The 23,220-nt window shown below is 36.1% G+C and overlaps 2 protein-coding genes and 1 long non-coding RNA gene across 5 annotated transcripts; 1 reads left to right on the top strand and 2 right to left on the bottom strand.

Annotated features, from left to right (window-relative positions):
* The first annotated feature begins 1,547 nt into the window (after nt 1–1,547).
* Nucleotides 1,548–3,717, top strand: LOC133033997 (uncharacterized). The gene is made up of 2 exons (XR_009685983.1): nt 1,548–2,173; nt 3,101–3,717. It is a non-coding gene; the product is annotated as an uncharacterized LOC133033997 (long non-coding RNA).
* A 2,815-nt stretch (nt 3,718–6,532) lies between these two features.
* Nucleotides 6,533–11,550, bottom strand: LOC133035014 (ubiquitin-activating enzyme E1 1-like). Of its 3 annotated transcripts, none has more exons than XM_061110641.1 (7): nt 11,272–11,550; nt 10,649–11,028; nt 10,176–10,393; nt 9,156–9,950; nt 7,961–8,829; nt 7,419–7,854; nt 6,533–7,340 (listed from the first exon to the last, which is right to left on the bottom strand). In XM_061110641.1, exons 2-7 carry the CDS (start codon nt 11,010–11,012, stop codon nt 6,744–6,746), a joined length of 3,279 nt encoding a protein of 1,092 aa, XP_060966624.1. In that variant the 5' UTR covers nt 11,013–11,028; nt 11,272–11,550; the 3' UTR covers nt 6,533–6,743. The 3 variants fall into 3 exon arrangements, with proteins under 3 accessions (XP_060966624.1, XP_060966625.1, XP_060966623.1); XM_061110642.1 differs by having other exon boundaries at nt 10,649–11,025; nt 11,272–11,526; XM_061110640.1 differs by lacking the exon at nt 11,272–11,550 and having other exon boundaries at nt 10,649–11,235.
* Nucleotides 11,551–13,822: 2,272 nt separating this feature from the next.
* On the bottom strand, nt 13,823–19,630 carry LOC133034378 (uncharacterized). Its single transcript, XM_061109456.1, has 4 exons — nt 16,151–19,630; nt 15,571–16,086; nt 14,438–14,928; nt 13,823–14,324 (listed from the first exon to the last, which is right to left on the bottom strand). The coding sequence occupies exons 1-4, from the start codon at nt 19,628–19,630 to the stop codon at nt 13,823–13,825; spliced, it is 4,989 nt and encodes a 1,662-aa protein (XP_060965439.1).
* Nucleotides 19,631–23,220: the final 3,590 nt, after the last annotated feature.

Raw genomic sequence — 23,220 nt, 5'->3', positions numbered from 1 at the left:
GTATGGAGTATACATCAGAAGGGATCAATATTGAACTTTGATAAGATATATTAAAATTTACCGTAATATCTATTCAATTCAATATCACTTGTTGATCCTAGATTAAATGATCTTAATCCTGATATGGTTAGGTTCGATCTCAAGAGGACTATACATGTTCTTTGATTTGTTAGTTAAGCCTACTTTTGGGTCAGGGTGATACGTACATTTTGGGAACATGATAGTATAATTGAGTGGGAGCGCTAACATAAATATGGAGTCTATAACTTTTATAGGAATTTAAAAGTGAAACGATGATATCCTTCGAGCTTGGCTAAACAGAGATAAATGGTGGAGATCTAATTTCACTTTGTTGAATATCATTTATACGGAGCTAAGTATTTTAAGGATAAAAATACATTTAAAGTGTAATGGTAACTTAGTGCCTTTTCATTGTAGATCATCTATTAGAGGATCATTGATCACATTAGGATTATAACAATGGATAACTAATGACGTATCTATATCATGGAACATATAGAGCGTTCTATATGACTGAGAGTACAATTCCAAGTTCGAAGAGTGGATTCAATAAGGAATTAATAAGTTAGGGAATTTACTTGGTAAATTCGGTTCGACTTATTGAAAGCTCGGTTATATAGACCCATGGTCCCCATACTAGTTGAGACCATACTGCTTGTAAGACTCGGTTAATTGATTTTGATTAATCAATTATAATTCTAAAGTTAGACTATGTCTACTTTATGAATTTTCACTAAGCAAGGGCGAAATTGTAAAGAAAAGAGATTCTAGGTTTATTTATTAATTAAGATACTTTATATGTCTAAATTAATAAATATATTAAATGGCAATATTTTTTAATAATTATTTTTTTAAGTTATTAAATAATTAGAATTGGCATTTAAATGGTTAAATTGGAAAATTGGCATTTTTGAGTAAATGGGAATGAAAAATAACAAAAGGGGAAAGTTGCAAAGTGAGGCCCAATTTTTCTTATCTGGGCTGCCCACTATGCATAGGCTTTTACCATTTTATTTTTCCATTATTTTAATGCCATACAATTCTAACCTAAACCTAGAAGGCATTCTATAATTAGAAAATGTTGGCTTCAGGAAACTATGACTTGCATCTCATTCCTTCAGAGCAACTTCTACACGCCACTTTCTCTCTCTTTTCCTCTCTTCTATTTCGAAACCCTTGAGTGATAGAGTAGTGCCCACACACATCAAGTGGTACCTCAATCATAGTATGTAAGACTGTGGATAATCAGCATCAAAGAAGGAGAGAAGGAGATCCAGATTCAGATCTTGATTATGCTCTGCTACAGAAAGGAATCAAGGGCTAGAGATCTGAATGGAAGGAGTCATAATATTCCGCTGCACCCAATGTAAGGTTTTCTTAAACTCTTATGTGTTTATTTCATTATTATAGAATTCATATTAGGATGTTAATGAAACATACTTGGTAGTAAATCTAGATCTTGGTAAAATATTTCTAACAAGTATACCTTATCGTTGATTGCCAGTCTAAATCTAGTGAACTGATAAATCATGGGAATTAAACTTTTAAACATATAATCATGATTATATTCCACTGTATTGACGATACTATAATCATGAATAAATATATACATATTTATATATGTTTTGGACTTAATAGAATTTATACATTAAACATAATCATGAAATAAATCATGTGAACCATGCAACATAAAAGCGATTTCTGATCTTTATTAATTAGTTAATCTGATTATATTGAAATGAGTTTTATTTAGGGCACAAAACCCAACAAGTTCACTATTAAAATTGCGAAGAATAGCTCCAAAACTAGATTTACGCTCCATTGTATTCATTGATGCATCAGTGTGAAGCTTCAGTCGGCCAGAAGGTAGATTCAACCATTGTAGTGTAGTAGAACATGGAGTAGAGTTATCTACAATGTTTTTTTTGGCCTCCAATATCGATTTTGTAATGTGCATTATGATATTCAATAACATAATTCAGAGCATATTGTAACAACACACAGTTGGCTTTGGTTGCTTACCATGATATTCATTGTTTCGTTCAATCCAAATACTTCATATGATGCAAGCAACTTTCTCTAATTCTTCCTTTGTTAAAAAATTTGATATGTAGAATAAAAAGGACTTACAAGAATCATTATTGCCAATGAGGTGAGTTATATGAATTTTAGAAGATCGCCAAGCCTTTTTTGCTCTTTTGCACTCAAACAGAGCATGATATGACATGTACATGTGAATAATTGGAATTTGTTTGACTAAGGTTAGAGGTATGATAAGTTAAATTGGATATAACTTATATTATTTGTTCTTTGAGGCAAAATTCTTGATGACATGTGCTTTGAAAAATAATTTAAGCAATATTTAGAATGTTTGCGTCTTTCAAGCTCACCTTTTCATAATTATTCCTAGTTTACATTTATTGTGCCTTGACTTGTTATTCTTGTTTCTACACATATTTTGAGCTAGAAACAATCTTACTATTATCTTCCATTATCCCTAGCTATGATGTAAGCTTAGAATAAATTTGGGAGAAATTGTAATTGAGAAATTTGGGTTGTGATATGTGAGAAATAAAGAGAAAAATGTATGAGAGATATTAAAGAAAAGTTTATTGAGTTGCAACTACACACAAAAAAGGGGGTGGGGTGGAAGAAGTGAAAAAGGCAAAGTTTCTAAATTTTAGTTTTTCAAATAAATAAATACAAAAATTTTGTTGTTGTAGCGTTAATCATAAAAAATTCTCTTATTTATTTGTAAAAGAAAAGGGGAATGGGGTGATATTTGAGTTCAATGGAGTGACTTGATTGGAATAAAAAAATTTATGGTATAGTTGAGCCTAAATGATATTTTTATCGACCTTTACCTAAGCTTAACGTTAAAACTGATTAAAATTCTTTTGATTTCGAAGCATATATTGTTGACAAAGTGTTTTTGATTAGTTTTGTTGCATTTAGTTTTATTTAATGCTTTATTTTGTTAAACTTTTTATGTATAGTGAATAAGGAAGAACTTGAATGAGTTGAGGAAAAAATGGTTGCAAATCAAAGAAATAAACATGTTTTTGTTGGTTGCATGCAGAAAGTGGAAATCCTTAGTAGATTTGTGAAGTTTTGGTGAAGCTTAAGCCTTTAAACTTAAAGAATTAAAGAAGTTGGAGTAGCGACTTGGCATAGAAATTCAATGCCAAGGCGCCCCTTTGGAAAATAATAGCAAAAAGTTGGAGTAATGGGTGCTACACACAGGCCATGGCATGAGTTTAACCATGTCGTGGCATTACAAGGTTGCTGCCCAGAATTGTGACACACGGGCCATGGCATGATGAAGTCCATGTCGCAGCCCGCCACTTCTATTTTTCACCAGGAAGTCATTTCAAGAAGACACGAGCCACGACATGGTGAAGCCTATGCTACAACCCGCATGTGAAAATATTTCTAAATTAGGCTAAGTAAACCTAATTCGAAAAAGGGAAGACGGTGACTTTTGAGGAGGCACGAATTTTGAGAGAAAGAGCAGCCTTGGAGACTACTACCATTGATTTTCAACAAGTTATTTTCTTCTTTCTTTTATTCTATGTTCTCAATTAGTTTTATGCAATTTTTTATAATGATTATTATGAGCTAAACTCATATTTAAGTTTTTTAAATGGAGATTGTATGATAATTTCTATGGATTAATGTAATTAATTTTTCTCCTTCTGTTGATTGTGTGAACTAATTTTATTTGTGCTTATTGCATATAATTAATTCACTATCTTTTGTATGATTTATTATTCCAATATAAAATTTGAAAATTGAATATTAATTATGTTATAATTGATTAGTCATAGATTTCAATACAAAATAAAAATATTTATGACTTGTGTAGCATTCGAATTATTTCATTGTTGATTATATGTGTATTATACCTTGTTGGAAATTATTTTACCAGGATCTTAGATCTACTCACAAGTATGTTTATTAACACCCTAAATATGAACTTCTAAAACGACGAAATAAACACATATAAAGTTTAGGAAACCTTTTATTGGGTGCAGCGGAATATAATGACTCCTTCCGTTCAGATATCTAGCCCTTGATTCCTTTCTGTAGCAGAGCATTATCAATATCTGAACCTGGATCTCTTTCTCTGAATCTTTGATGCTGAAACTCCTTCTTGCTAAAAGTCTTTCTTCACGATCTTCCTCACTATGATTGAGGTATCACTTGCTGTGTGTGGGCACTACTCATACACTAAGTATTTCGAAATTTGAGGAAGAAGAAAGAGAGAGTGGGTTCGGCCAAAGATAGGGAGAGAGAAGGCTCAGGTTTTTCTCTGAAGGAAAAATAGAAATTTTAAGTGTAAATTTCCTGAAGCCTTCACTATCTATTTATAGCATTCCACTAGGGTTAGGTTTGAATTATTTGGCATTAAAATAATGAAAAAATCAGTTTAAATTTCCTACAAAAGTGGCCGGCCCTATACTAGTGGATTTGGGCCTCACTTTTTGCAATTTTGCAGTTTTATCTTTTCTGCATCTGATTTTCTCAAAAACGCCAATTTTCTAATTCAACCATTTAAATGTCAATTATAACTATTTAATAACTATAAATAATTATTAAATAATATTGTCATTTATCATATTTATTAATTGAACCATACAAAGTATCATAATTAACAAATATGCCCCTATAAACTCTTTCTTTACAATTTCGCCCTTACTTAGTGAAAAAATTCACAAATAGACACAGTCTAATTTGAGAATTATAATTGATTAATCAAAACCAATTATATGAGTCTTACAAGCAATATTATCTCAACTAGTGCGGGGACCATGGGTCTATATAACCGAGCTTCCAATAAGTAGATCAAGAATTTATTACTAAAATTCACTAACTTATTAATTCTTCATTGAATCCACGCATAGAACTTAGAATTGCACTCTCAGTATAATAGAATGCTCTATATGTTCCACCATATAGATGCATCATTAGTTATCCATTGTTATAATCCTAATGTGATCAATGATCCTCTATATGAATGATCTACACTGTAAAGGGATTAAATTACCGTTACACCCTACAATGTATTTATTCCTTAAAACACTTGACCCCGTATAAATGATATTTCAGCTTACGTGAAATGAGTACTCCACCATTTATGTTCGTTTGGTCAAGCTCGAAGGAGATCATCCTTTGCTTACTATTCGCCAGATAGAAGCTATAGATTCCATGTTTATGATAGCGCTCCCACTCAATTGCACTATTGTGTTCCCAAAATGTACGTATCACCCTGACCTAAAAGTAGGCTTAACTAACAAATCAAAGAACACAAATAGCCTCTCGAGATTGAGCCTAATCATATCAGGATTAAGATCATTTGATCTAGGATCAACTAGGCGATATTGACTTGAATAGATATTACGGTAAGTTTAATAAATCTAAGTCAAAGTTCAATATCGGTCCCTTCCGATGCATACTCCATGCATCCAACCTGAGCTTTACTTTAACCAATGCTCTGGAAAAAACATAGCACTTCTTCAAATGCAAGTAAACTCTGTTGTAGATTATCATATCAGTAAATCCTATGTCTGATAAATCTAGGAAACTTTATTCACATAGTCATGTTTACTTTCCAATGTGTTGACGGCACAATAAACAGGATCAAGTATGTGAAAAGGGTTTCAGATGAATTTATACATTATGTACATATAATCATGAAATAAATCATGTGAACCATGCAACATTAAATGTTAATTCTGATCTATATTAATAAGTAAATCTGATTATATTGAAATGAGTTTTATTTAGGGCATAAAAACCAACATACCTCAGAGATAAGAATAATGTCATCTATAATTTAAGTTCTTTATGTCTTAATCAAAATAGAGAATAAATTATAATCTGCTACCTACAAGGTAGAAGAAGAAAACTAATTGTATTAGTGAAGTAAAAAGTAAAAGAAATTAAAATTAATTTCTCTAATTTTCTAAGTCACTACGATTTGTTTTTATTAATAATTTGTTTTTTTTCTTATATTAATTGATTAAAATCTATTGTTTGTAAAATAGAACTAAAAATTCAAAATTAATTAGTAATTAGTTACGGTTCGTGTGGAATCATCTCTCTTGTGAATTTATTATTTGAATAATTATATAAAGTACTATTTTTTGTAAAATAATTACACTTTTACGGTTTTTCAAAAAATAACACGAAAACAACATAAAATCAACAAGAAAATTACATAAAAGTAACATCAAAATAACAACAAAAAATAACATATAGATAACAAAAAAATCAACAACAAATAATATAAAAAAAAATTATTTTCTGTAAAAAAAAAAAAAAATCGTAAAAATATTTAAAATTCTGTGAAATCGTATTTTTTAATTTTTTTTTTATGTTTTTGTGAAATGATCCCTTGAATACAATACATATACTTGTGTTTAGGATTTTTTGCTACGATACTCATAAGTTTTGGTTGCTGCAGGAAAAGAAAAGGACAGAAGCATTTGAAGAAAGAAAAACCAACAAATATCGAAATCAAATAAAAGGTTCTCAGTATATTTTATATACTTTTAATACATACTTTTATTCATGAGACATGTAAATGTGTGAATAATCACTAATGACTTGGTGAGATAAATATCAAACAATCTGTCTCCAACGTTCATTTACAAACATGCAATCTTGATTCTTGAACACTTATTTCAGATCTATCAATCCTAAAATCACAACTCCATTGCTTATCGATAGTAAATTGATATGAGAGGGACGTCAACATCATTGTCATCGTCGTCTTCACAAGCCACAACAACATCAAAATGTCGGCGATAAGAAGGCAACTCGACCTTTGCCACATCCCTTGCCAGATCCACCATCTTCTTGTCCATTCGCTCCTTATGACGTGGAAACATACTATTATAAAGCAAGCAACTTCCGCATGAGATGCTGTAAGCATTTAGTCCTTTGTTCCTCAGCCATTCAATAAGTTCTCTCAGCGTAGGGTTGTCTTTCACAATCCACCTATCCCAAACAGTCCACTTCATGCCCCCATGTTCAATGACCTTTGGCGGAACCGGCTCGGCCATGGAGAACAATGGTAGTGCTAGATTTGCAAATGTGTTCCGGTAGTCCTCTACCTTGTGTCCTCCATCCAAAACCTTGTACAGCTCCAAGCATACTAGACCTGTTGCCATAGCCGTGGAAGTGGCAATTGCAGGGATAATCCTTCCAGCTATAAACTTAGCCTTAAGCTTGTCAACCTCAGGAATGCTGTAATTTCTAGCCCTCATATTGGCAAGACCAGCTATCATGTCCATATGGTAATTGGTATCGTCATCCTGTGTGTCAGAAGTAGGTTTAGTAAATCATGAAGATCTGTAAAAAGAATTCAAAATCAAAATCTACATGGAACAGACCTTTTCAAACTGAATTGGTTTCATCCTGAATCCAGGTGGCAAGTTTGCATGACAATGTTCTAATTTTGTAATTAAGTCGTTGATTATCATAGAATCATCAACAGATGCAGCAGTACTAATGTTGGTGGCTTTCTCATCAGTCTCAATTTTTACACCTTCCTTTGGCTGAAATTCTGGAACCATCACCTTGTCTACAGCTTCAGTGAACTTGTTATGATTTCTAACCCAATCTGGAATTGGAATTCCAAATGTCTCTGCTCTTAGTATTGATGCCGCCATAACAAAGTGCAGGTGGTCAGGATCAGCTGCTGAGAACTGCAGAGGACGGGGGAATCGCTTAGGGGCAGACCAGAATGGAGCACCAGTACTAGTTGTGGCATTTTCGGGAAATGTATAGATTAATTGCTTCACACGGTTGGTGAAATAGTCTTCAAATCTGAGATGAAAAAAAAGGGAAAAAACAGACAATGAATATTAGAAACTGACAGAAGGAAGTTATAAGCTAGCATCTAATGAGAGCAGCATATTTTGCAAGGAATTACTTTATGCGTGCCCAGGCAACACAATCTTGGAAAGAATCACATTTTTCTCTGTCAAGACATTCAAGGACACGTTCCAAGTTATCCCTGGCCTGCGCATCACCTGCATTTTTCATTGAGGCAGTATATTCACTTGTGCTGGATAAGTACGCATTCACTTCAGCAGGAGTCTTCTCAAACAAACCCTCAAATTCGGACCGGGCCCATGTCAAGCAGTGGTCAATGTTATGAGGAAAGGAGTGCACAGTGCACATGGGCGCTTGTTTCTCAGGTGGGTCTCTTGAGGCACCATAGTTTTCCGTCAAGTGTGGAATAACCATCTGAGTATTGCATTTGGCACCAAGAGTTCCTGATTCAAGAAGTGGCTTCTGAAAATATAAGCACCTTTGATCAACATAAAGCCGGGCATTGACATTGTCGAGGGCATTAATTACAACATTCAAATTTTCCCAAAAAACATCATTGAAAACGCTTTCAGTTTCAGAGCCAACACGATTCTGCAAGGCCTCAATGTTTAAATGAGGATTTATTGATGCAGCAGCAGACGCAGCAACTGTAGACTTGGGCTGCCCAATATTCCAATCACGGAACAAGAATTGCCTGCTAAGGTTACTCTTCTCAATAACGTCATCATCCGTAACTGTTAGTTTTCCTTGGTTGCCACATGAAACACCCATCAAGGCAACATTTTTTAACAACTCGCAGCCAAGTGCCCCAGATCCAACAATAAAAACCTTAGCATCCTCCAGCCTCTTTTGAAGTGCAGACCCAAAAACGGATATCTGGGCATCATAACGGCTATTTAATGGTCTAAATGAACTGGAATCTATTGGCTCCGTTGGAAGCGACTCCACCGAGTCAAAGTAGAAGAACTGCAGTCCAATATAAAGAATAATCAAATGATTTGAGACAAATGAAAATCTTCTTGAAGCAAGAAATTACATACTTGTAAAGAATGAATAAAAGGTTGAATATATAGACCTTATATCTATATGAAGTACATAAGTTTAACCGTATAGTACAATTATGCATGAATGGTTGTGTTCAAATAGGCTTATAAGAGAACTTAAAATGTCAGGTAAAGAATAAGTAGAAGAATATCCACACAACCATTAACAGCTCAGCCTTCTAGCATCAAAATTCATAAAGGAGAACTCATATACAAATAAAAAGGGTAAAACAGTATAAAGCTACTGACCTGGAAGAGTGGATGGAACTTTCCAGAGCAAGCCTTTAGTACCTCCTGTCCAACAATACCACCGAACATGGCTGCCATGGGGTTCAGGACTGCCTTGGCACCAAAGGCAAAGTGTCTCAAAAGTTTTGGGTCAATGTTTTCTACTCTCCCATCCAGTGAACTGTCATTGATGCTACTAACAATAGATATAAGCTTCTGTACATCTTCTTCAGAGCCAGCAATTGGGAAACGACCCAAATCAGATATGAACTTATCCAGAGCTTGGAATGCCAAGTGGAGGACAGGTGGACGATCAAACTTGGAGAAATCACTCAGAAGAAAATCACCAAGATCCTTTAGTGCTTCTCTAAATGGCTTAAATTTCAACACTTTTGGTTGTTTCACCTGAGTAACAATACCACCTCTTTCATAGGCACCAAAATTTGTGGTATCCTCCTCAAGAGTGAATGAATAAGCCCTTGCATTTTTTATCTTACGAGGTTTTCCATCATTCAGTTGTGCCATTCCCTGAACTTCAGAAAACACTACAAGGTCCCCATCTTGAAATTCAAGTCTTTCATCATCTACACATGATACTAGAGCAGGGTTGTCATTGCTTATGGATGCAATAATACCCGTGTGAGGCTCCTCTCCATTAACATCACAAACAGTGAAATCAGGTCCAAAATCACAAAATATTGAGCCAAAAAGGCCTCTTACTTCAGATTTAATGAATGCTATGGGAGGCTGATGATTATGACAGTAATCGTCAAATTCAATGGCCTTTTCAGAACTGATATCAGTGAAAACAACAGCCTGTAAACGAGAAAATAAGTAGGTAAATCCATAAACCATTACCTCAAAAGCAAAATTAGGCATCGATTTTCTCACATCCCAAACATGGAAAGTAGAACATGTTATATACCATGTACCATTATAATTCCAGATTAGAACACTGTCGTACTAAGAAAACTTAACCTAAAGAAAACACAACCAACACAATAGCAATGCTACTAAGAAAAAAGATAATTAATGAGGTACCTGAAAATCAGAAAGTTGTTCTTTAGTCAATTTTGTAGTCAAAGTTTGCACAATTACGGCATTGTTGAGTTCTTGCAACTTTTGAACAGAGGCAAGTGCTCTGTTCTTGCCAACATCATCCTCAGAGAAGAGAAAATTACCAGACAAATCCCATAGCTCAACCTTTCCTTCATCGTGCAAAGTCACAGATTTGACACCAGCTAGAATGAGGTTCTTTGCTGCAAATCAAAGAAGTTAGACCAAATTACAATCAGATACATCCAAATTACCTTCAACATCATCTCCAGTCATTAATAATTAACAAATTTTGACCATCCAATCCGGTTAATTAAAAAATACAAAAACAAACCGATCTTAAGCAATCAGGCGGCTAATCTATGTCAGACACTAGCAATCTTGAAACCGATAAATCCAAGTTCTAGCTAAATTATATAATATAATCAAATCAAGAAAAATATTTCTAAGATAGTTACCAATCTCAGCTCCCAGACCCTGCATCCCAGAGACGAGGACATTCGATGCGAACAGTCTCCGCATCGTATCGCGTCCATAGACTGCAAGCTGCCGACTGTGGAGATCCTCGTCGATGTCCGGAGCGTTACCATTATGCCGAGCCATGTCGTGAGCGTGCTCTTTCCCCTTAGCTCCGGTACTGCTACTATGCTTTATAATACTATTACTGATGTCTCTCACAGTAGATTCGGTTGTTCCTGCGGCGGTGGAGGCAATTCGACGCTTCTTAACGCTTGACGAGCCTTCGGCGGTCGAATCGGTGGTGGCGGAATCACTATCGTCTTCAACAATCGTTACTTGCCAAGCTCTCTTCTTTGGAAGCATAAAGTTCCTTAAGCTACTGAAAACGCCACAAAATTTCATCATCGTCATCGTCACCAAAACTAGAAAAGCAAAAAACAACGATCCTATTCTAACATCACGAGTAGCAAAGCTCTGAAACGCCAATCCGAAAAAGATCGGTGTCATACCTACTGTTACTATAAACCCTATCCCTAATTTAGGCATTATTCCAAGGCAAAGATTTGAAGAAAAGAAAAAGATCGGTCTAAAACCGATGCTGAGAATAAATGGAAAAACGTACCGATTAGGAACAAGAATGGAATCCGAGAAGGGAGGAAGAAAATGTTTGGTGCATTAGATTTATTGAGGGTTTTGCTAAATATTTATATATATATATATATTATATTTAGAAGATTCTTGAAGAACAATTTAGAGTATGAACAGGAGGAACTGGGATGTTTCTTAGTCTTATGGCGGGTTTTGTTGCAGGTGAGAGGGGTATTTAGGGAATTCCATTCTAAATATTTTCAAAGGCTTTCTGGTATTGCCAATTCTGGTCTTGTTTCGACAAATAGCATTTCTATCTAGCAATTTTTTTCTTTTCTTTTTTCGAAAAAGCATCACTTAGCAATTTAAAGTGTCCAACAATATATGTTTAGTTTAATAATGAGATAATTACATAAAATATAATTTTTACTTAAGATTTTTTTTTTTATATATTTTTACGATTTTCTATGAAAATAATACGAAAACAACAAGAAAATTACATAAAAGTAACAGGGAAATAACATTTAAATAACATCAAAGCAACAACAAAAAATAACACAGATAACAAAAAATCAACAACAAATTAACAAGAGTACAACATAAAAAGATCGTATTTTCTGTAAATAAAATAAAAAAAAAATCGCAAAAACATTTAAAATTTCGTGAAACCGTATTTGTGTAACTTTTTTGTTATTTTTATGTATTTGTGAAATAATCCCTTTAATAATTAGTCAGTAGTTTCTAATATTATTTATTGAAGAGTATTATTATTGCATGAGGTATTGGTTAGTGATTTCCTTAAAACTTATTAAATTAAATTACATGTGATCTAATATTTAATTGTAAGATATAGCGCATAGGAGAATATAAGTACCACTGTTACTTTATAATATTTATTTTTATTAAATTAAACTATGTAAATTTTATTATTGGAGTGTATTAATAATAATATGTCAGTTTATATATATATTTTTTAAAGTGCTTAACACTTTTAATATAGATAGAGTTAATAAAGTGCTTAATGCTATCTAGAATTATTACGTACCTTGTCGTACTTATTTTATCGTTGCGAGCCTTCCAAATAATATCCACTACAATCGAAGCATAGAGAAACTGCCTATCAGTATCCACACCTTGCGGCTCATAATGTTGCTAGAAGAGCTTTCGCAAAAAATATAATTGGTATGGTTGAGATCTCAACTATATCAGACTTTATCTTTTATAATAACAGCAATGTCTAACTTTGTTTTATTTATATATAAACGTTTTATTTGAAAAAACACTTAAAATATCATTAAACATTTCTTTGACCAAGGTTTTGAACTATTTTGTAATTTGTAGTACACATACATAATACATAGAGTAACTAATTTGTTCAAATCAATTAATTATTGGTATCTATATTTTATCTAATTAATTATTATTGTCTTTTTTTAACATAAAATTCTCGATTCAGCACAAAAATATATATTATTGTTGATGAAGTTTAGCATTTTCTATACAAAAATTGTGAGCTTAATCAATCATCAATCAATCAATATCAATATATAATATAAAGGAAAGCACAAAACATGTTAAGTGGCATTCTAATCTTCTTCTATTCTCTATTCTCTATTTTTTCCTATTTCTATTTTTTAATGCATATTTTTAGTTTTAAGTAATTAATTCATTTCAAATTCATGTCTAGCCTTAATACTATTAGCTCTTTAATTATTATGTATACTATTCTTAATTATATGTGTTCTTTGAAAGGACTACCTATCATTAATTATATAAATATTTTTTTTTAATTATATATTATTGGTAATTTTACACTAATGTTTATAGAGGTATTCTTTATTTTTCTCATTTTTTTAACTTTTTTAATTATTTATTAAATAATTAAATATAAAAGAGAATCAATATATATATCTGAGAATTTTAGGGAAAGTGATGTCACATCATATATGAGAGTTTTTCTATTTTTTAGTTTTTTCAAAATTTTTAATTTTTCTTATATATTTAGAGTTTTTAATGCTACTTAAAACAAAATTTTATAACTAAAAACTATTTGTATTCTTTGTACACTGACTGCGCCGGGAAAGCTTTGCCGGCGCAGTTGTGCGCCGGCAAAGCTTATCTGGGAAGCTTGGTCGGTAAAGGACTTTTTACCGGCGCGTACATTAACTGCGCCGGCAAAACGTCCTTTTACCGGCGAGGAATAACGCCGGCAAAAAATAAGCGCCGGTGTTAAAAAATGCCCTTATCCGCCTTGAACCTGCTATGATTAGGTTTTGCCGGCGCACTATTGGCGCCAATCTGACTGTTGGCGCCAATTGTTTTTGCCACTTTTTACCGGCGCACTATTGCGCCGGCAAAAGTATTAAATTTTATTTTTAAAAAAATTTAATTAATTATATTTAATTAATTTTAATATTAATTAATTAAATATAATTAATTATATTTTTTAAATAATTATAATATTATATTAACAAAATAAACCAACATAATTTACATTACAAGATAAACCAACATTAATTACTACTAAAATCAGTATATAAACAAAATGTTAAATGTTCGAACTGGATAATAAAAAAAGTACAGTTCTATAGGCGGGTAATGTCGTCATCGTTGTTTCTCTGAGTCTCGGGAGGCTGCGAAGACGATCCAGCACCAGCAGCAGCCGATGATCCAGCACCAGGAGTGGACAATGGTGGAAGATCCATGGGAGGCAAGTTGAAACCCGGCACAGCTCGAGAAAGATACTCAAACTGATCTTGGAATCGTCTGAGGTAGAGTTGTTGTGTCTCATACTGCTGCCTCGTATGTTGAGTTGTCTGCTCCGCTTCCTCCACTTTTTTCTGTAAAGCCTCGTACTGTTCCATTGTAACAGTCGGTTGGGCTGAAGGATGCGTGGCAGGTGCTCTTTTGGCCCCAACTCCCTTCAGTCTGGGGAGATGGCCAAAGCCTCTAAGATGCCGAGATCGTTCCCCGAGTACTTGCGTCATAACAGGTAAGTCTCGGGGGTACTGTGTAGGATCGACAGCAGGCTCTTCGGGCTCATCTGCAGTGGGTACTTGCACACATCTATTGAGTCGTAACCCAAACCTAGATTGCGCAATCGCATCTTCGACTCATAATGCGACTTCGGTAATTTTGTCCCCTCTGGAAATAGATCAATCAAGATGGACAGCAACATATCGAAAGAGTGGTTGCTCCACCTATTCAAAACCTTGCAGTGCATAAGCTTTACCAGTGCATTAAGGGCTGACTTTTTGCAACCTGGATATAACTCAGCCTCCATCTCCTTAAACAAGTCATCGAACTTGTTGTTGTCGTTGATAGGGGGTTCATTGAAAGAATCAGTAGTGTTAGCAGGTTCGTCAAACCCAGGGTCCCCTCTTAACATGTCGGCCAACACATCTGCCATTTCCTCTTCGTCATTTTCAGGAAGTTCAACTGCGGGCTGAGAGAAAGTCTCCCCGTGGAAATACCAGGGGTTGTACGAAGGTTGGATCCCGCTGAGAAATAAATGAACCCTTATAGTTGCAGGTGTGTGAAAATTCACATTCAAACACCGCATGCATGGGCATCGAGCTAATCCGTCAGCGTTCACGTGGTTTGTTGCTACCGCAACAAACTCGTCAACGCCACTTCGAAACTGCAGAGCGCCGTGCGCCTTCATCCAACTTCGGTTGGCAGGCATCTTCCACTACGAAGTATTTAACAAAAACAATTTAAAAACAAACAAAAAAATGTGCAAGTGTCCTAATCCACCTTCTCACTCCATTACTAAAAGGGTAAAGAACCTATCCCATTCAGGTTTGTAATGTACATATAGTGCAATCTACGCTCTTAAGATTATTTTATTTTTGTAAAAATTTCGGCAGCACCTCCCCACAATTCTTATAAGTTAGCAAACTTGTAGTAATTAAGTTTGCCGACTTACAAGAACGTGTAAGAAGACGTTGTACCAAAATATCTACTAATGAAATAATCAAATAAGCAATAGATCATACTATAAGTATAAAACAAGCCCAAACTATCCATGCGGACAAACAGTCCTGGATAATTTGGAGAAGCGTATTTAAGAGTCCTTACTGACTCAGCCTCTCCAAACGGGTCTAAGGTATTTCGTGCATGTGTAAAATTGAAAAAAAAATTAAATTATCACTATGTGATAATACAAATACAATTGTTCTATCCTATCTTTGGTGTATAACCAAAGAGATGAAGAAAAGATAAAAACAATTTAATTTTATGCTATTTTAATATCTTATGCTCATTTGTAGTTACTTTATTTTTTTTGAAGAAAAGCGTACGTGCGATAGATGAAAAAAAAAAACAGTTAGACCTCACGGTCATTACAAAGTATAGTTTCGGGCAAGGAGGAAATAGGCACAATGCCAAACCTCTGATGAGAAAACGCCCACTTAGCCACATTATGGGCCATAAAATTACAGCGTCTACTAACATAATCAAAACTACAACCAATAAAGAAAGGGGAGGTGATTTTACAAAATGAGACGAAGTTATCAATCTCCCAACGGGACTCCTTCCCATTAAGAGCATTGATTACCACCCTCGAATCACTCTCCAGAATAAGATACTTGACACCTCGAACTTTTGCTTCCTGAAGGGCCAGACAGCACGCCATTGCTTCCCCACAGAGAGCACTGGAAAAATCTATCTTAGAAGTAACCACCCAGATCACCTTGCCAACATGATCCCTTGCAACCACAGCCGCACACATGGTATCCAATCCCACTCTGATGTCACAGTTCAGCTTCAACCAATCCCGTGGGGGGGGGGGGGCGCCACATCTCCGTTGGACACGGTATGGGGCAAGGGAGCAGGAGAGCATGATGATCTGCAAAAGAAAACTGAACATAGTCAATACATTTAACAATATCTGCAGGGCAATTATTATGTACCTTATCATTCCGAGTCCGCCATATTGTGTCAACTATCAGCGAGGCATATAGGAAAACCTCTTGGACATTCAAACCTTTTTTGTTTAGATCCCATAAGAATTTAACCCAATCCCACACCCGAATACCAGTGTCGCAAAAGGGATAAATACCCCAAGGAGAGGACCGCCAAAGGTGAAAGGCGAAGTTACAAGATAGGAAAAGGTGCTCCATAGTTTCTACTTCCGTTCCACACAGGGGGCACCTCTCATCTTCAATAGGAAATCTCCTACTTATAGCCGAGCGGATCGGAAGGGCTTTAGAAAGAATACACCACCAAAGGACCTTGAGCCTCTCAGGTATTTTGCAATTCCATAGTTTATTCCACATGGAGGGGGCCACCTCAATTGGATTCATTCTCTCCTCGGCCAGAGCACGATAGGCTGATTTACAGGAGAACCGACCATTACTTTCCAAGGTCCAGAACCAGCTGTCTTCGCCCGTGCCGGTAGGGTTTCCTCCCTTGAGGATTGCAGAGACAGTATTACGATCGAAAAAACAATTAAGCTTTTGGATGTTCCATCCACCGTTAGGCTCTAATAACTCAGCAACCTTTGACTCTCTATTCTGGACCGGCCCCACCGGTATTGGAGTAAAACCTTCTAGATGAGGAATCCAAGGATCAGACCAGATGTTCGTCTCCTGACCCTTAGTAACAAGCCTGCAAGCACCTTTTCGAATAATAGATTTGGACTTAGTCACATTTTTCCAAAACCACGAATCAGAGGGCTTCGGATCACACTCTAGGAAAGATTTGCCCTTCAGGTATTTGGCTTCGAGGATACGGCAACATAGAGATTTATTCCCTGAAAGGAGGTTCCATCCCCATTTAGCAAGGAAAGCCTGATTCATTTCTTTGGAATTGCGAAAACCTAGGCCTCCTACCGACTTAGGAAGGCAAAGTTTATCCCAGGCTTTTAGGTACAAACCATGGTTCCCCTTCTCCGAGCCCCACCAGAAATCACGCACCAGCCCATCAACCTTAGCTGCAAGTCGGTTAGACAACTTGGTAGTTTGCATAGCGTACAGAGGCAAAGATAACCCCACCGACTTTATAAGAGTCGCTCGCCCCGCTTTGGAGAGCGTCTTTGCCTTCCAACCATGAAGTTTCTCAGTCAGATTATCCAGAATGAAGTTAAAGTCAGCGTCTTTTTGTCTTGATCTGAATAAGGGGAGCCCAAGGTACTTAACGTTACCTTCTGGTGATCCAACTCCCAGCGTTTCCTTGATCCTCTGTTTCATAGCATTAGGGGTATTTTTACTAAAGAAAATAGAGGTCTTCATTTTATTTACCTTTTGGCCTGACCAAGCACAAAACTTTTCAATGCAGTCCCAAAAGCCTTTGGCCTCCTCTAAATTGGCTTTGCCCACAAGGATTAGATCATCCGCAAAGAAAATGTGAGAAAGCGTCGGGCCTCCTCTACTTAACCTGATTCCACTTATGGTTTTTGAGTTAAGAGCATCCTCTAAAAGTCTAGAAAGAATTTCCGCACCCCATATGAACAGGTAAGGGGACAAAGGGTCGCCTTGCCTAAGACCACAAGAGGGAATGATCTTTCCCACCGATCCTCCATTTATGCAGACATTAAGGGAGGTGGTGGCAATGCATTGGGAAACCCAAGATCTGAACTCTTGGGGAACCGCAAAGCATTCCATAACATGATCGATAAAGCCCCAGTTCATCTTGTCATAAGCTTTCATTAGATCAATCTTGATTGCAAACAAACCTTCTTTGCCTTTCTTTCTATTAAAGGTGTGAATTATTTCCTGGGCGATCACATTATTATCTTGAATAGCTCTGCCTGGAACAAAAGCAGCCTGGGTAGGGCAAATAATCTGAGGAAGCAGGGGTTTGATCCTGTTTGCAATTATCTTAGAGATTACCTTGTAGACCACATTGCACAGAGAAATTGGGCGGAAGTGGTTTGGTCTTTTCGGGTTTTGCACTTTGGGGATCAGGACGATATTAGTGGCATTAATTCCTTTGTGCATACGCCCAGAATTGAAGAAGTTGGAAACTGCATCACAGAAGTCAAAACCCACCGAATCCCAGTAGTGTTTAAAGAACAGAACCGACATACCATCAGGGCCTGGAGCTTTATCACTGCTCATCGCAAACAGTGTATTACGTATTTCCTCAAGAGAAGGCTTTCTGGTGAGGTCAGTCTGTTCATCCAAGGACAGGCGATTCCTGACCAGGCTCGAGCAATTAGGAGCAATCACATTATCAGAAACCCTAAAGATGCCTTGGAAGAATTCCATGAATTCTTTCCCAATGAGCTCCCTGTTAGATATCCACACATTATCTTTGTTGAGGATGCTTTCAATGGCTTTCCTTCGGCCTCTGATAGAAGCCGTCAGGAAAAAGAATTTAGTGCACTTGTCCCCATCTTTCAGCCAGGAAATTCTAGCTCTTTGTTTCCAATACACTTCTTTCCTAGCCCGGACCTCGTTAAGAGATAATCGAAGCTCCCTTTCCATTACCCAATCTCTAGAGCCCGCAGGCCGCTGCTGGATACTATCCAGTCTTTTTTCAAGATCACAGATTTGGACATCTAAATTTCCAAACTGGGTTCTATTCCAATGCATAAGAGCGACCCGAGTAGCCCCAATCTTCTTAAAGATTCTGGCTGGAGCCCATGGAAAGGAAACAGACTTCCAAGCAAAGTCAACCACCCGTTTACTACGCTCATCCCTAGTCCAGGCTTCCTCAAACCTAAAATTTCTTTTGACATTCTCCCCCAAACCCCCAGAAAACAAACACAGAGGGCGGTGGTCAGAGTTAGCAGTCTGAACAGAACAGAGAACAGCCTTCGGAAAAATCCGGACCCAATCACCATTAGCAAGCCCTTTATCTAAAGCCGACTTGACATGGTTAGTCCCAGACCGGTGGTTATCCCAGGTCAATTTGTCTCCTTGGATGGGCAGAGAAATAAGCCCCCGGGTATTCACCAGATTGGAGATTATAGGAATAAATTGGTCTCTACCCTTTGAACCCTCTCGCTCAGAGCTACTAAGGACAAAATTAGTGTCACCCAATATAAGCCACGGACCACCATACCGATCCCCTATCTTCATTAGTTTCTCCCAGAACGCTTTTTTTGCATGAAAGTACGGAGGACCATAAACACAGGATAGGAGCCAAGGGTACGAGGGGGGGTCCGAGAACACTAAACCAGATATATGATTACGGGAGCACTCAATACATTCAAACTCAAACCCAAGTTTCCACGCTAACAAAATACCTCCCGCATTACCCACAGCTGGAACAGTAATATTAAAGTAAAAGTGAAGGGATTTTAGCATACGTACCAAAGAAGAAGCATCCACTTTTAGTTCGGTCAGAAAAATGACATCCGGCGAGCGCGACCGAATCAGGGACTTCAGCTCACGAACTGTAGAGGTCTGCCCTAACCCTCTACAGTTCCAAGCAATGCCTCTCATGGCTCCTGTGGAGGAGTAGAATTCTCCTCCACAGGGGTATGAGAGTGAGCCGACCCAAACGAACCAGAGTCTTCAATCACAAAAGTGCCCTCCATTGGTCTTGATGAAATCACATTCTTGCCTTTTGTCTTCCACTCGTCCGGGCCCGTAAAATCATTATTAGAGAGGGAAGCCTCTTCTGAGGGCTCCTCTTTCGACTCCATAGTATCATTAGCGCAATCCTTTGAATCCCAGGGAAAATCACGGATAGCCCAAGGATGAGGATGAAGGAGCTTCCAAGGACGAGAACAAAGCGAAGCGGTAGTCTCATCAAACTTTCTCTTTTTGAAGGAAGTAGTTCGTTCATTAACCTCCGAGGTAGTAGGAACCCCAATGTCGCCTCCAATAGATTTAATCTCATATAAGTCCAAATTCCCAAATTTCTTAAGTTCTTGAAGAGTAGTGCCTTGGGCTTGAAAAAAATTAGTCAAAGCTAATTGTTCATCATGATGGAAGTTAACTTCTTGGCCACAAATAGAACTTTCAATTGAATTGGACAAGGCCGGCCCAATATTCTCATTACCTTCAATTAATGCATGTGAAGGCTCTAAATGCCCAGTTAATCCAGTCGGCCCACCACCTTCTAAAAAAGCTTTACCTATTTCCTTTTGAACAGCAAGCGGCCCACCACCATTTAAATGAATCTGTCCATGCAAATCTTTCCTTGGTCCATTTGAAGAGGCACAATCATTCAAAAAGCCCAACTTGGAAACCGGCCCAGAACAAGAAAAAGCTGGCCCAACATTAACTTTGCTACACCCAAACCGAAGCCCTTTGCCTTTCCCAATGTTCATTTCACGGTTTTCAAATTTTAAATTAAACCCAGGAAAAGGTACAACCTCCTTTCCACCCTCCTGATTTCCAAAGCGTTTTTGGTTACCATTTAAGGAAAAACCTGGCGTGCGTGAAGCAGAGGATGCTTTAGGCACCCAGACCTTTCTGCGCATCTGACCACGAACCAGTCCTCCACGAGCCGTCGCCTTCACAGCCTGGTTCGACATTCGAGCAGACGTCTTCCTCCCAAGGCCCTTCGAACCAGTGGTCACGGCCAACGGCTGGCTTCCAGGAGTAACAGAGATCGATTTCACGGCCTGGTTCGACAATCGAGCAGTCGATTTCGCACGGTTCACTGGAGTCGACGACGGATTGAAGGTGAAAGCTCCCGAGAAGACGTCTAGATAAGTCGACTCCATCGATATCCACGGCCCATACATCGGGAAAGGAACCCCGCTAATGCTCGCCACCGTGATCGGAGAAGAAAGAGTGCACCCTCTTCTTTGATGTCCCATTACACCGCAGTTATAACAAAAGATGCCCATCTTCTCATATTTGAACTGAATCCACCTTTGGGAGCCCGATTCCAGACCGATATAGCATCCAGCAAACAAAGGTTGATTAACATTTAATCTAATCAAAACTTTGAGTGCCTTACTCCGGGGTGCAGAAAAACCTTCATCAGCATTCACATAAAGCACCTGACCAGCTTTTTTCCCCAATAAATTGCCATTATCCGCAGAGAAGTAGTCCCGAGGGAGGTTGAAAATATGTATCCATATTTTCACACTATTAAACACAGCAGATAGATCCTTTAGAGGCTCCCAAACCTTCAACAGAAAAGAATACCCACGAACACACCAAGGGCCGTTCTCAAGCGCCCAAATACGGTTCCCCGCACTCGTGAAGCCAAGTTCAAAGCAGTTACGGTTATTGGCACCCTCATTAACAGCTACCACAGAAACATTAAATTTCCAAACTTTTTCCACAAAGTCAATAATGGTGGCTTCATTTACTACCATCGGGGCCACCACTTTCCCAAGCAGACAAAAGGAATGTAAAGCCTGAGAAGATTCACAAGGAATGAGTTTGACCGAAGCTTCCTCACACGTGAAGCACTTACCATGATTGGAGGAGTAGGTAGCATTTACTAGTGCCATTGAATATAAAAATAAGGGGAAAGCAGCCAAAACAGAATAACACTACACAAAGACCAAAAACCACAAACAAACACTACCAACACAGAGACAAAACCCCACGAGAAGCCCAAACCTTTACTACACTCAACCCCACAAACTAAGACCCCACCCAGAGACAAACACGACTGAAAACAAGAAGTTTTGAATCCAAGAAGACCAAACCAAGTCCAAACACCAAAGAGAAAGATGATAGCTCAAAGACACAGCCACACACCCACAGACAAAACACTAAACACCTAAAAGAAATGAGATGAAATAGGACAGGAAAAAGAATGAAATGAAGGAAATGAGAACAAAGACTCAGAAGGAAAGAGAGAGTGGTAGATGACCATTCTCTCTCATCCTCCCACAAGTCCATTTGTAGTTACTTTATAGTTACACTTACTTTATGATAACTTGATTAAATTCTAAATATAATTACTTTAAAATTTTATTTTATTTTATCTTTAGATTATAAGTATGAAAGTTTTAAAATTTTAAAAATATCACTTGATTAAATTTTAATTTTTATTATAAAAGTTAATTCATAATTTTTTATTTTATTTATTTAAATTACAAATTACAAACTTTTTAATCTTCAAAATATCATTTGCTTACATTTTAAATTTAACAATAAATATTCATTTATAATTTTCTATTTTTTTTTAACTTAAAAATTACAACCTTTTTAAAGTTAATAATATCACTTACTTACTTTTTAAAATTAAACAATAAGTAGTAATTTATAATTTTCACATTTATTCATTTAAATTAAAGATTAACAATTTTTTAAAATAAAAAATAATTGATTACCTATTATAGATTATAATATATACTAATTTATATATTACATTTTTTTACTTTTATTATTTTTTTTATCATTTATTATTTAAATTAAAATTACTAACTTTTTCAAAATTTTAATATATAGTAAATTATATATTACACTATTTTTTACTTTTATTATTTTTTACTCATTTATTATTTACATTAAAATTACTAACTTTTTAAAAACATTTAATACCACTTTATTACATTTTAACTTATATATTACATTTTTTAATATTTTTTTAATTAAATATTTTTCTAATTATTTATTATTTAAATTGAAAATATTTTTTTTTTAAAATAAAATTACTTCACTAAATTTTTAAATTACATGTTCCAATTTCAATTTTATGTTTTACTTTATTTATTTTATTTTATCAACAATTACTTTATTAAGTTATTCTTAATTTTTTTTTTAAACAATTAATTAATTTCACATTTTACCTACTAAAATTTCTAAGAAAGATAACGCTTAAAAATTGTAAACCCAAAATTTTCAAAACCTATAAACAACACAAACAAATATTTCAAGACAATATATATAAACAAGAAAATAATCCACCCATCCAACAAGCGGTCAATTTTATCACGTAACCTACTTCACTAACATGCATATACATATAAACTAATATCAAAAACTACTACGTACTAAGTGAAAGCAAAAAAATATACCTGAATCGAGTGAAAAAATAACAACTTGTGGCAGCTTGCGGTAATCCCGAGCGGTTGAACACGGACCTAATTACATAAAAAAGTAAAATCAAATTAAAA

The sequence above is a fragment of the Cannabis sativa genome, chromosome 2 (assembly GCF_029168945.1).
Source record: "Cannabis sativa cultivar Pink pepper isolate KNU-18-1 chromosome 2, ASM2916894v1, whole genome shotgun sequence".
Taxonomy (NCBI): domain Eukaryota; kingdom Viridiplantae; phylum Streptophyta; class Magnoliopsida; order Rosales; family Cannabaceae; genus Cannabis; species Cannabis sativa.
This window is presented reverse-complemented; position numbering and strand designations above follow the sequence as displayed.

Bases quoted from the DNA above. Each gene is read 5' to 3' on its own strand.
- LOC133035014 (XM_061110640.1), bottom strand. From the start codon at position 11,195: ATGCCTAAATTAGGGATAGGGTTTATAGTAACAGTAGGTATGACACCG. The intron at 10,394-10,648 runs GTAACTATCTTA...TTTGATTTGCAG, and splicing joins GGGTCTGGGAGCTGAGATTG to CAAAGAACCTCATTCTAGCT. The intron at 9,951-10,175 runs GTACCTCATTAA...TCTCGTTTACAG, and splicing joins AACAACTTTCTGATTTTCAG to GCTGTTGTTTTCACTGATAT.
- LOC133034378 (XM_061109456.1), bottom strand. From the start codon at position 19,630: ATGAGAGGCATTGCTTGGAACTGTAGAGGGTTAGGGCAGACCTCTACA. The intron at 16,087-16,150 runs GTACATAATAAT...TTTCTTTTGCAG, and splicing joins GGCGGACTCGGAATGATAAG to ATCATCATGCTCTCCTGCTC. The intron at 14,929-15,570 runs GTCTAACTGTTT...AATACTTCGTAG, and splicing joins TACTTTGTAATGACCGTGAG to TGGAAGATGCCTGCCAACCG.